At 36.2% G+C, this 13,819-nt stretch overlaps 1 protein-coding gene across 1 annotated transcript in view; it reads left to right on the top strand.

Moving 5' to 3' along the window:
- The first annotated feature begins 6,594 nt into the window (after positions 1-6,594).
- The window catches only part of zgc:175280 (cationic amino acid transporter 2 family protein), a 90,963-nt gene continuing 83,738 nt past the window's right edge, over positions 6,595-13,819 (top strand). Inside the window, exons 1-2 of the mRNA XM_028813219.2 lie at positions 6,595-6,665; positions 9,787-10,162. Of these exons, the coding sequence (XP_028669052.1) occupies positions 6,657-6,665; positions 9,787-10,162 (385 nt within the window). The 5' untranslated portion in view covers positions 6,595-6,656. The remainder of the gene's footprint in view (positions 6,666-9,786; positions 10,163-13,819) is intronic.

Genomic DNA, 13,819 nt, shown 5'->3' with positions numbered 1-13,819 from the left:
GCACTAAAGTTTCATGGAACATCAAACATAATCATGAATTCAGCTAAAATCCAATAATAAAATAAAGTAAAATAATAAAATAAAATAAAATAAAAGACAGCTGTAGTTAGGATATAGCGGGTTGGATAATGGATGGATGGATGGATGAATATATTTTACAAAGCACTTTTAATCACGGAATACATGGAAATGGAACTGGTTATCCATTTTCATTGTTTATAAGTGGATCTAGACTGGTTGTTACTCTAAGAGCGTGCTTTGTATATAAGCAGTTGGAGGTTGTGATGTGCAATTTTGGCATTCCAATGAGGACAGATCATCAACTGCACAGAAATATTACCAAAGCAACTGGAAAAAAAAGATTTTTTAAAGCTATTAGAGGTCATTCAATTCATTAATCTTTATTTTAAACAGTGCCATTAGCAGCATGTACCCCCCAATAGCAAATTTAAAAACCCCAAAAATATAACATTCTCATATTCCTAATCTGATTTAGGGCCTATCTTGAAGGCAGTTGATGCAGTTACCGAAATACTGTATAGCAGCACTAGAATCTGTGCAGAGAAGTCAAAGCAAATCATTCCGTGCTTATGAGCAACTCTTACAAATAAAGGAAATTAGACATCTTTAGTTTTGAACAGAAAAGGCCAAGTTCAAATGTATTTCAGGTCTTTAAAATTCAAGGGCATCTGTACGGTTGATTCTGTAGAAATGATTGATTTTAACAGTGCATTGCATACAGTATGTGTGGACATCAATGGACATTAAGATGAAGCGTCTTCAAACTAGAGTTGAGAAAATACGTCTTAACACAAGGAGGTGTGGGAACAATTTAAGCATGTAGTTGAAGTATTGTAATCTGGGGTCTTTTAAAGTAAATCTAGACAAAATATTGGGTAAACTTAGCAATTAGTGGTGATCAGCAAAACATCCGAATTTTGTTCTACATACAGTTTTGCAAAATTCACTAAAAGAAGTTATTTAGTGTTTTCAAAGGCCTTTTGGGTGGAAGCAAGAAATTTTGCTCTCTGTGACCCAGTTAGTTGTGTATTGCAGATAATTCACAGCACACCACTAAAATCAATTACATATATGCCATGGATTTTGTTTGCATCACTGCAGATAAGCAAAAATGATTCATCGCACACATTACTGCATTTTCTGGTCAGGAAAATGCACTACAACAATGCCCACCTTTTGCTTTGACCTAGCAACTGCACTTTTCCTCTTTCCTGATTCCTGCTGATGAGGCTGAGGATATGCACTCTCCAAGCACCATAGAGGAATGCAGTGAGTATCATTTTTATCACTTATGCATCTTTAAGATTGCGACTGCTAAGACTGCCATTATTATTGGCAAAGTGGATACTGTACTACCAGAACAATCACAGCACATGTCTTACAATTCGACCAAAAGTCTATAAGTGGTAGGAATTGACTCTGATATTATTGTTTTTTCACTGGAGAACTTTATTTAAACACCAAGAAACAGGCATACATATACAGAATGAAATTATTAAAACCCTCTCAGTCTGAAACTAAACACCTTTATTCCTGTGTCAATGTTAGAAACATGGGTTTCATAAAATGTTTCTGTGTTTCACTGCAAATACAGCTTTGTGTGAATCATCTGTTTATCACTAGCTATTAGCTAAGCAAACAAGATTAATTAACTAAATCATGTCTTCTTGTCTGTGAAATCTGCTATGATTTTATGTTTCTTAGACAACACAGATAAAAATGAATGTTTGCCTAGCTTTGCTCAATGCTCTGCATATTATGGTTCACCTTATCAGCCTGTGCTTAGGTTGCTCTTATCTCTTTGTCTTTTGCTCTCTACTCCTTTCTTTCTCCCACTGATTCTCAGTATTTACAGTACATAAGTAATAAGAAGGCGGCACAGTGGCGCAGTGGGTAGCGCTGCTGCCTCGCAGTTGGGAGACCTGGGGACCTGGGTTCACTTCCCGGGTCCTCCCTGCATGGAGTTTGCATGTTCTCCCCGTGTCTGCGTGGGTTTCCTCCCACAGTCCAAAGACATGCAGGTTAGGTGGACTGGCGATTCTAAATTGGCCCTAGTGTGCGCTGGGTGTGTTTGTGTGTGTCCTGTGGTGGGTTTGCACCTTGCCCGGGATTGGTTCCTGCCTTGTGCTCTGTGTTGGCTGGGATTGGCTCCAGCAGACCCCTGTGACCCTGTGTTTGGATTCAGCGGGTTGGAAAATGGATGGATGGATGGAAGTAATAAGAGCGGGAGAAAATTGTCCCTATTTGACCTTAACTTAAACGATTCTTCCTAATTTACTGTCCACATGGAGTCTATGTGTTCTGTTTGTGTTTGTAGTAGTTTTTCTTAGGGAATTTCAGCTGTCGCCCCACATCCCAAAGACATGCAGGTCATGTTTATTGGTAACACTACAATTAGGGTGGAAACTCTGGCTGAAGTAGGAGGATGGATGGATGGATGGCTGAATGGATGCATTTATAAAAATGTAAACTATCAGTTTTTTGTGGTCTTCCAGATTTAGTGTGGCTTTTCTTACAATCTGATTCCATCACCTGACTCTCTCTCAGCATAGTACAGAAATTGACGTTGATTAAAACAATATTGCTGTGTAATCAGCATTTGATTATGTAATTTGTAATACTACTGTGTTATTTTCTCCGTATATTGGCTTGCTTACCCTTTAATAAAATTCAGATATTAAAAAAGGAAAAAAAAGTAATATGTCTGAAGTGTTTTGTATACATTTTTCAAAAAAGTTAGCTATAACGGTTGTGAGATTTTTTATGTCTTAGTTAAGCTTTTTCATGAGCACCATCTGTTAGATATGTGGAACAAGTAATGGCATCCTTTTTATCATTTAAGGACTTAAGCAAATATAAATTACTGATATTCTTTTTGCTGAAGACAACAGTAATTAATTAATTCAACTGGCAAACATGGCACTCATTCTTCATGGTTTAGGAAATATCCTATAAGTAATAGGAAGGATTATAAAAGGGTAAATCACTTTGTTCATTGAAAGCTGGGCACCCCGACTCTGGGTGCAAGATTAACATAACAATATGAAGAAATAAAAATATATTGGCACATGGCATATTTGTGTATGCCATATGCCAACATTCTTTATATGAATCATTATTCAAAAGATTAAGTAAGCATATGTACATTTACTTAGTCTCTTTAATAATAAAGTTAAATAAGCATTGCATACAAATTAAACATCGAATGTAAATACCTCACTGCGGTTCCCTAAGAAGGATTTGCTTTGTTTTAGTTTGGAAAAAGATCAATTTTAAGCAACATCTTCCATCTTTACTTTGATAGTTTTCTGTTATCTATACCAGTGATTTGTATTTTCCTAATTATTTTGATTTACAAGACTTTTGGACCACTTAATTGGGTATTCAAGGTGAAAGCACATAGGTATGGATAGAAAGGATGAAAATGACAACAAAATGAATGAAATTGTCAGTCTGTCTCTTGAAGTTCTCAAGCTACATTACATCTCAGGTTATACCTACCCCTACATTGAAAATGGCAATTCCCACCTGAAGGCTTCCAAGTAGCCTTTGGAGTTACTGAAAATTATCATGTTTGTAATACAGTAGCATTCTACAAAGTGTTTATGGGTCTTTAATGATTTTTTTGGTTCATACTTTCCTAAGTGACATCCTTCTTCTGACATAACAGATTCTAATGCCTCCTTTTCACTTGGCAATAACGTGTTTCATATCTGAATGATATTTAGCTGGATCAAATTTGCCTCTAGTGTCTGCATTGTGTCTCGATGGAGATCTGATGTTGTCTTCCTCATGCAAACCTCATATCAGCTTTTGCTTATGTAGCACATTCACATTGGGTTAAATATAATTGCATTCTTTCTAATGCCCACTAAATGTGCTCTAAGCGATTCAATCACAATCTGATCATAAATGCATTGGTTTTTTAATTTGGTCAGGTGCTATCTCATTATGGATTACCAAAAATGTATGATATCATCATCTGTAAAGGAGGCCTGAAACGGCCTAAAGTTACCTAGTAGCCTTTGGGAGAATATCCATCAAATGTAATTGCTGAGAAAAGGTGAAATATTTCTTGAACCATGGAGATGCAAATTATCATTCACTCTTATTTTTTATTCTCATTTGTGTTTCTGAGAGAGACCAGCCAAAGCCATTAGTTGTAGTCTTAAATCTGCAATCTGTCTCCAAACCAGCATTTCCTTTTGATTTTAGTGATCTGGAGCTGATTTTAACATTTGTCCACATCAGTCCCCTCTCTCTAAAATTTCATTGACTCATGTTAAATTAAAATATAAGACATTTGAGAAATAAAGATTATTCAGTTCATCCTGTTAAAAAACTGGGAAGGTTCCAAAATTTGTGTGCTTCAGAATTGGGAAGGCTACAAACTTTTTGTGCTTCAGAATTTTGTTTTTGCTTCACAAGATTTTTACATTTTGAAAGCTTACTTTTTGAGTTTTGTTTTTATATATGAGTTTTATTTCTTTATTTGTAGATTTATATTGTTTTATTTAAATGGTATGTTCATTTTAGAAGCCACTACAGGCAGTTAATGGATTGCTAGGGGGTCTTGCCTGGTTTGCCAGGAACCTCCACTCTGGTTTGCTTCTTAAGGACTCACTTACAAACTACAGTGTAGCACAGGAGCCTTGTGATCTGAGCTACAAATCGGATCAGTGAATAAGTGTGGTTGACCTGGTTCCAACTCACAGCTCTGTTATTATGACTCGGGTTTAATCTTAGTGTTTTGGCTTTGGTAAAATAACAGAATGTTGGTGATTAACTTTTTGCAATTCTTATGAAATTCTACAGTTAAACTCTTTGGCTTGAAAAACAACTCACAACTGTTAGAAAAGGCTTCTTTCTGTTTTTGATTTTATTTTCAGTCTTGGGTGAAGACTTTTTTTTTAATTACTCCAATAAGAAATGCTTTAAATATAATAGTTACTCCTAAACAGTCATTGCCAAAAAAAACCTTTTGGGGTGGTCAAATTGGGTTAAGACAGAAGTTAGGCATCTAAACTGTGGAGATGGCAGGCTGCTTTGTGTTTTCTTGCTGGCATAACACATTAAACTTCTTTGGCTAGCTCAGATTTCCATAACTCTTTGCACAAAGAAGTACTACCTGGCTAAAGTCTTACATCTACTTTTTTCACCTTGCTGCTACATCAATTTTTCAAAATGCCTTTGAAAATTATAAATATCTGGATTAGGTCCATATGTAGCCTTCTCCACTCAAGAACAAAGTTTAACTCCCTTAGCCTGTATGAGTGGGATATGCTTTTCAATCCCTGGATGCACTTGGTAGCAGTCTGGTGCCAGTCTGTCTCTATTTGTTGTGTGGGAGCTACAAATGTACAAAATGCTCCATATGGGTTTGCAACCAGACTGTCTTTACACAGATAGAACTCCACAAACAGCACCTCCCCAATGAGCTCCAGGGACGCAAACTCAACAACTGTTTTCGCCATTCAAGTCAAAGGAGAACTCATGTGGCCAGTCAGACTTCTGAGACCAGAGGGGTCTCTTCTTTCCAGTGGGCTCTTTCCTTTTGTGCCCTGCTACTTGGCTTCACTAGCATTTGAAACAGTAGGAACAATACACCCTTAATTTTTCACAACATTTTTCACAATATAACCTGACATTTTACTTGCTTCTGCACATTGCCTAGATGAGGTTGTTGTGTCAACATAAATCCACTTCAGAAGTTGCTTCCTGTAGGTCAGAGCTGTCCATCCTGTATTTGTAAATAATGTTAACTTTTCATTTTTCTACATTCCAGTGTCCAGATATTTTTGAATCGTTTTTGCATTTTCCTCAGTAGACTCTATATGCTTTAAGGTGTTTCCTGAAGCTATGAGTGTGTTACTGAAAGTGAGTCCTTTTTTTAGGACTAAGGACACATTAATCTTACATACTGCCAACTGGCCTCCTTTCAGTATTGTTACTAACTTCTTAATTGCTTTAAAACATTGTCTCAGATTGACAACTAAATGGATTACCTCCATCCGTTACTCTCCTTCACCAGATTCTCTTCTCCATCAGTTGGGATTTCCGAAGCTGATGGAACACATGTTTAAATCTGTGTTTTTATTAGTAATTTATCCTTTGAAAATCAGAAATTAAAAACACTCAAAAACAAATAGAAAAGGTCAAAATCAGACTGAAAAGTACATGAAAAAAACAAAAAGTAAAATGAAAAACATACTGGTGAGCCTAAAAAATAATTAAAAACTTTAAAACAAAAAAGAAACATGAGATTTAAGTGCAAGAGGGAAAACAATTTAAATTTGCTGTTTTCTGGTTTGTTTTTGTGAGTTAAGGCCCAATGTAGTCACCCTTTTAGATTTTACACAGTTCTTTTACTTTCACACAATGTTGACGATGCCATCATATTTCGTTTTAGAAAGGTCCTTAAATTTTAACCCGACATATCAGATTTACTATTAATGCAATGGAATAAGTCAGCCCAGCCCTTAATAAATGTACATATCTGAAAGTAAACAGCACTGAATGTGGTACAGAAGGGTATATAAAGGCTCCCTTCTTTTTCCATTTTTAAAGAGTGCTAGCTTACTGTTCCTTAAAGCTTTACTGCCTTTATTTCACGTTTTTTGGAAAAGGATTACAACATGATTGTGGTGAGTAAGATATGCTTTTGAAACACTAGAGAAGCAGAACATGCGTGATAAGAAAAGTGGCTTTCACGTGGCATGTGTTAATCCTTAGAGATGACGATCAGAAAAGCAATTTTAATACAAAAACTGACATTAAGACACTCTATTTCATTTATTTATATCTGAATATGGATTTTTAATCGCAGTATGCTCATCATCTGCAGTTTGATTTTCAGTGGCTGAATATGAAACAAGGTGTGCAGTTTATAACATTAGATTAAATGACAACTGGCATTTTTTCTATATCTTACTTAATGAATAATCAAGTTTTTGGATATTCTAAGAAAAAATATGATCATTATTACATGTTTAAAATTATTAGTTTACATGAATAAAAGTTAGGGTAATTACATTTATAAATGAAATGTAAGGAGACTTTTTACATTTTTTCCATCTATTTAGCACTCACTCGTTCTCCTTCAGGATCACAGTGGAGTTGGGGTCAGCAAGAGATGGGATGCCAGTCAGGCCCAGGGCAAACTCACTCACTCATGCACACACCCATATTCACACCCACTAATGAAACCCAACAAGCATAGGATGTGGAAGGAAACAGAAGCATCCACAGAAAATCAACATGAATACAGGAAAAACGTGCACACTCCACACTGAGAGTGGCCTTGGCAGCAGCTACAATTGTGAGATGGCAGTAGTCAAATCTGTGCCACCATGTCACCCAGTGGTGATTATTTAATTCATTACTTGTGTAGTATTAATTAATTTTCTTTTTGATTAGAGGAAAATAAACAGTTAGTGCATGTAATGGTGATATACATATGTGATAATCTGGATCGTGTTAAACTATACTTTAATAACCAGCAAAAATTCTTGGGGTTGAAACTGAATTTTCTTCCGTGCATCTAATGCAGTTAAGACTTAATTCTACCAGTTAAATACAGCATCATTGCCTTCTGTCTCCGTCTAATGTTTAACTCCTTTTTATGCTTCAATCATATGTTAAGAAATACAGTAATTCTCTTTGCAAAACAGATTTCTTATTAATTTAATTCTAAGAAAGTAACATAGTGTACACTCAAGCAGATAGAATCTGATGAATGTATACAACAAATTACTTCAAAATCAATCTAGAAAGAATAACAGAGAAATAAATAAAAAAATTAACAAAACAAGAATTCAACCCCCAACAAGACCACCAGCTCAAAATGCAGCTGCTGCTTCAGTACTGGAACAAACACACTGGTCTCATTTCAACTCAACTGGCTCAGCTATGCCAGATTTCTGACAGATAATGAATCACTTATTAAACTGCGCTCTAAAGTTAAAAAACTGTCAGCAGCAGCACCCCAAGATACCCATCTGCTCTTCTTGCTCTCCTGAACATTTGCTACAAAACTCTTTTTCACACATTTTGTAGTATTACAGAAGTGGGGCTTCCTGTTTGTGAATCTGTCAACCATTGTCTGAGAATAAGATTCCATTAAGTATAACATTTAAATGAAAGCTGAGGACACACTTGATTTGGAACTGTTCATCCCACATTAACTCTCTGAAAGGGACTCAATCCACGTTTGAATCAACTGAAGCTTCTCCGTGATCAACTGATGCCTCCGTTTCCACAGCGTTACAGTGTTACAGTCGAGCAGCTATTACTGTTAGTGTGGCCTCCTCAAGGTTTTGCTAATATCTTTGTACACTGTTGTCTTCTTTTGACTTGCATAACTTTATCGGTTTATTTTACTAATGAGATCATTGCTTTAAAATACAATTTAGTGCTTTTACTGATTGATTCTGCTTATTTGAGAGAGTGACCTTTCATCGGCTACGGTGGACTGGAGCCCTGCCCAGGATTTGTTCCTGCCTTGCGCCCTTTGCTGGCTGGGATTGACTCCAGCAGACCCCCGTGATCCTGTGTTAGGATATAGCGAGTTGGATAACGACGGACTGACCTTTCATCTGTGTTTTTAATCTTAATAAGGAAATTATATTTTAATTGGCAAAGAGTATCTGATGACATAATGGGTCTTTCTGCTGCTCATCTGTTAACATTTGTGATACATTATCTCTGATGGTCAAATAGCACATATAAATAATGGTGTGTGTATTATGTGCGACAAATTAATTAACTGCCATTATTTAAACAAATCTTAACATTTTAACAACCATCTTCATTGTTAGAGTTTTTATCTTTACTTCTTAGTGGACACATTTTACTATACTTGCACTTGGTACAGATTTGGGCTATGAAATAGCAATACACAATTTAAATTCTAGGTATTGTTAATTTAAATCCATTTTCTTTAAAGCCACAATATACTTTGTTCTGGTTCTGATGCTACCTAAAGAGAAAGCGATAATGTTGTGAAAAGATATCTATCTATCTATCTATCTATCTATCTATCTATCTATCTATCTATCTATCTATCTATCTATCTATCTATCTATCTATCTATCTATCTATCTATCTATCTATCTATCTATCTATCTATCTATCTCACTTGAAGAAAACACAAAGCATAAGTGAAGTGATTATTCATTTCTGAATCACAAATAACACACAAAACACCTGAAGAGTAGACGAAACAACAGGCTAAAAGGGCCAAGCGCAGGCTCCAAAGTAGAACTCAGATTTTGGTATGGTAAATGTCATTTTTATTTGTTAATAGTCACAGCTGTATTTTGCCCTTTAAATTTTTTATTTCTTTAAACCTCTTTTGCTTTTTAAATTTAAACAATCATCTGACAAGATAAGAATTCTTCAGCCTCACGGTCATATGTTAGTGTTCCAATTCTTCCTACTTAATTTTACAAAAAGGTAAATGAAGTTTATTGTAGAAGCTGCTGTTTTATATCATATACAGTATGCCATCTGATGACACAGATTATACTTATAACTATTTTCCCAAATATTTTCTTTTTTCTTTGCATCGATTGTTTCACACATTATATACCACCTCACATATGCTCAAAGTATTGCTGAGTTCTCTAAAATGAAGTTACTAAATGTTGGTGTGTGAGCTAACTGATCCAAAATTGACTGACTGTTTCATAAACATGCTATTCTTCAATAGAAGAGATATCCAAATTGGCCTAATATATCTGTACATTTCATGTATTTTTATTTCAGAACATGATGTTACTAAGGAGAATGTTGCAGGCCACCCAGAGTCTTTCGCGGAGAAAGCCGATGGCTACAGATGGAGAAGAGACAAATCTCAATCGCTGCCTGGCCACCATCGACCTTGTTGCCCTGGGAGTGGGAAGCACACTGGGAGCTGGAGTCTACGTACTTTCAGGAGAAGTGGCACGTGAAACGTCTGGTCCCAGCATTATGATCTCCTTCCTTATTGCAGCAGTGGCTTCTATTTTTGCTGGCTTGTGTTATGCAGAATTTGGTGCCAGAGTACCCAAAACTGGCTCTGCTTATTTATATAGCTATGTGACTGTTGGTGAGATCTGGGCCTTCATCACTGGCTGGAATCTGATCCTTTCTTATATGATAGGCAAGTATCAATTTTGTTTTACTATGTGATACAGTGAGAATAAGGCTACTGGAAGGTGATGGCCTCAGTCCATTTGTTGAGCAAAGGCAGTTTTTTGGCCTAAGGGAGCATTCTCACATTTCTTAACATAAGAAATACCAAATAAACTATAAATATAACAAAAAGAAAGGATTAAATTTAACCCAAAAGATGACAATACAGGGCTTTGGATGCAAAAGGCACACAAGTAACAGAACAATTCAAAATAAAAAAGTTTCTCTTTGCCCAGTCTCTTCCACCTATCTCCACTGGACTTAAAGTTCAACTGCCATGTGTCCCTGCATCTTACTGGGTGGCAGAGACATATTAGATAATATTAGATAACCAACTAAGGGCATGATGGACTTCAAAAACACTTTCTATAGTCCCCCAAGTGCCCTGGACTTACGTTAGTGCCCCAAAAGCCATTTGCTCCTCAACTCCATACACAATATTTGGGCATAATGCAGTGTCACCTGGACATCCTGAAACTTGACTCCTGTTTTGATCAAAGGGAAACATTATGTCACAATTGTAGTCCCTATTGAGCCCTTTTCACAGCTTGTTCTATGCAATTGAATTGAATTCAATTAATTTTAAAATTACAAACTTTACTGACAAAACTGTGTTAAAATGATAGTAAATCTATTTCAAATTGATAAACATAGATAATTATAATAAAAGAATCTATTAATGCATGTCCAGATATCTTGGTGTTAAAAGGATGTGGACAGATAGAACTGGAACTTCCTAACTACAGTTCATGTAGGGATTTCTATCTCTAACAGGAGCAAAATGTCTCCTGTCTCTTATACTTAATGGTTCTCTCACCTTCTGTAATAACCTTGTCCTTCTCCAAATTAGTGAAGCATTTTTTGTTGAGCACCACTCTCCACACCTGTCATGAATTTTATTTTGAAGATTATTTTGTGCAAATGTTTCCAAGACCAGTTGCTTTCTTGATCGGCTTATTTTTTGTTATGTTCATAGATAGCTTTGTATTTATTAGCCAGTGAGTTTCACAAAAGCCCATCTAACTATGTGTCAAGAAAATGATTGGAAATACTGAACCTTGAAAAAAACTCTTTATTTCTTTGACTTCTTTGATAAATAAAGGTTTCTTAGAAATAAGAAACTGATTAATTTTTACTAGCCCATACAGAAAGGAATTCACACAGATTTAGCATAGCAGTCTGTCAGAGAAACTCCCCACAAACTCCGCTCCCTGTATATTGACTCATCAACTTCTATCCTGCTGATCAAATAACAACAATTTGTGGTTAAAGTGGGCCAAGGAACATAAACACTGGACACTCAAGGGCTGAAAAAACATGGCTGCTGTGTTGAATTTTGGTTCTCCTTGATATTTCCTGATGGATATGGCGAAAACTTCCAAGGCTGTGGAGCTCCCATAATTAATATGAGTAGTGACGGTGCTGATGTGATAATGGTGGTGTGTTGATTTGAGCAGAGCAATGCCACAGGAGCTCTGAAGATAACTCATAATCTGGTACATCTCTTCATTTCGGTTATATGCTGTCCAATGCTCCAGCAGGACAATTTTCCATGTCACAAGGCTAGAATAGACAAGAAATAGTTTTATAAATGTGACAGTGAATTCACCTTAATGCATGACCTCACCAGTGGCCAGATCTGAATCCAATTTATAATTAGCAAGTTGAAAAAGAACAAGCAACTTGATTTACACATCAGCCATGGGACACTTTGTAATCAATATGGGCCAACATCCCTACACTTTTGGAACCATGTTGAGCCTATACCACAAATAATTTAAGCTTTTTGTGGTGGCCACTCAGTGTATACCACATTTGAGGTCTGATTTTGAAGTTTGAGACACCTTCAGACTGCCTTGGACAGAAGGCCATCTTGCAGATCTTCAGATCACAGTTTTACTTTTAACTTTTCTGGCATACAAACCTGAAGGGCTGAGCACTCACTCAGTCTTCAGTTTGTCTGCGGTCAGACTGTAGAGATTTACTAATGGAAACACAGGGATATTGCAAGTGTTTCATGGTAGCATGGTGTTGCTGAATTTTGTAGACAAAATGGGCAAGGTTAATGCTCATTTCACTTTTTCCTTAAAATGAAAGATAATTGTGCAAAGCAAATTTTGATTAAAATGTTTTTGAAAAACATCAAAGGTGTATTAGAATGGTGCAATATTATAATTACACAGTATGTGTCCAAGTGGGCCATAAAGACTTCAGAGTGAATGGTCGCGGTATATACAGCAGCTGGTTTGTGCCAGAGCTGACTGTGACTGTGCTCCAGGACCTCCAAATGAACTGTGGTACCCCAAAATCTGTATATTTTTAAACAAATAAAGAGATAAAAGAATTGTGAGAGAGGCAATGGAGACAAAGATACACAGGAAAGGGTTGAGGAGAGCAAAACCTCTAAAATGAGTGTAGTGCACAGAGGGTGGATGACACAACAATTTTGCAAGATGCCCAAGTGAAATACTAATTTATATATGCAAGTGTATTTATTAGGCAAATTACATAATTCAGCATTAACAGTGTTATGCTACTTTGCCCAAATTGCCATTGTCAGCACAAACCTATTCCTCCTCTTGGCAGACAATATGAACTTTAGCCCCTCATAATTTATAAATTGAGTGCTAGGTGTATGGTAAATATGTTGCTGCCTATGAAAATGATAGTTTGTGCTTCTATATTCCTTCCATACACAACAAGAACACTACTGCACCAGAGGAAACCTTTTTTCAACTGACTTGTGGTAAAAAATGGGATCTTTAGAAGAAATGATGTAACAGAAGCTTGTAAAGCATGTCAATAAAATATGCTTGGACTGATTCATCTGAAGGCAACTTGTGACTGGCAAAACAAACATGGCTATCTTACTGTGTATGATTTCTACTGTGTATAACAGCTATTTAACTCCATTTACAAGGGGACTAAACCAACAAAGTACAATCAGCATGTCTACTGGAATTACAGTCACACTTTGCACCTCTGAGGGCAGAGCGCACTTTCACACACCTCCTGACATTACTCTCAGTGAGTATAGTTGGAAAGTAATCTTAGGAAGTAATCTTTTACACCTAATGGCCAGAACAGAGGATACCTGATAAAATCCTGAGGTCACCAGGCTCTGGGTTACCTGGTTCATTCTGTCTTCTACCTTGTTCTTTGTGTGTTTTAACAAATCTGCATTTATATGTATACCAGTTCTGTATTTAGCAATTAGAATAATCTATACTTTTTATTTTAACTGAGAATTCAGTGAAGAACGCTTTACAAAAAATAAGTTGTATTGCATCGTATTGTCTTATACTTATAAATCTAAGTGTTATGGTTAGCACTGGAATGCATCAAAAAGTAATTTGAGAGTCGTAAAAACAAATTAAGTCATTATCAAAAGACTTACTGAGAATGCGTTAGACCCTAAATAGAAACCCAAAGAACTGTAGTCAAAATACTAATGCTAAAGTTAGGAACTGAGAGATCGTAGAGGGTAATAACAAGAGAAACAGCACAAAAGACTTTTTGTAGGAATTTGCAAGACTTGGATAAATACAGGTCTGATGTGCTGATCTTCATACTGTGGAATCAATGATGTAATTCATTGCAACCAAAAAAGCAACATGGCAACTGT

The sequence above is a fragment of the Erpetoichthys calabaricus genome, chromosome 11, assembly GCF_900747795.2.
Source record: "Erpetoichthys calabaricus chromosome 11, fErpCal1.3, whole genome shotgun sequence".
In the NCBI taxonomy this organism is placed as follows: domain Eukaryota; kingdom Metazoa; phylum Chordata; class Cladistia; order Polypteriformes; family Polypteridae; genus Erpetoichthys; species Erpetoichthys calabaricus.
Note: the sequence above shows the minus strand (reverse complement) of the source record. Positions and strands in the feature narration are given on the sequence as shown.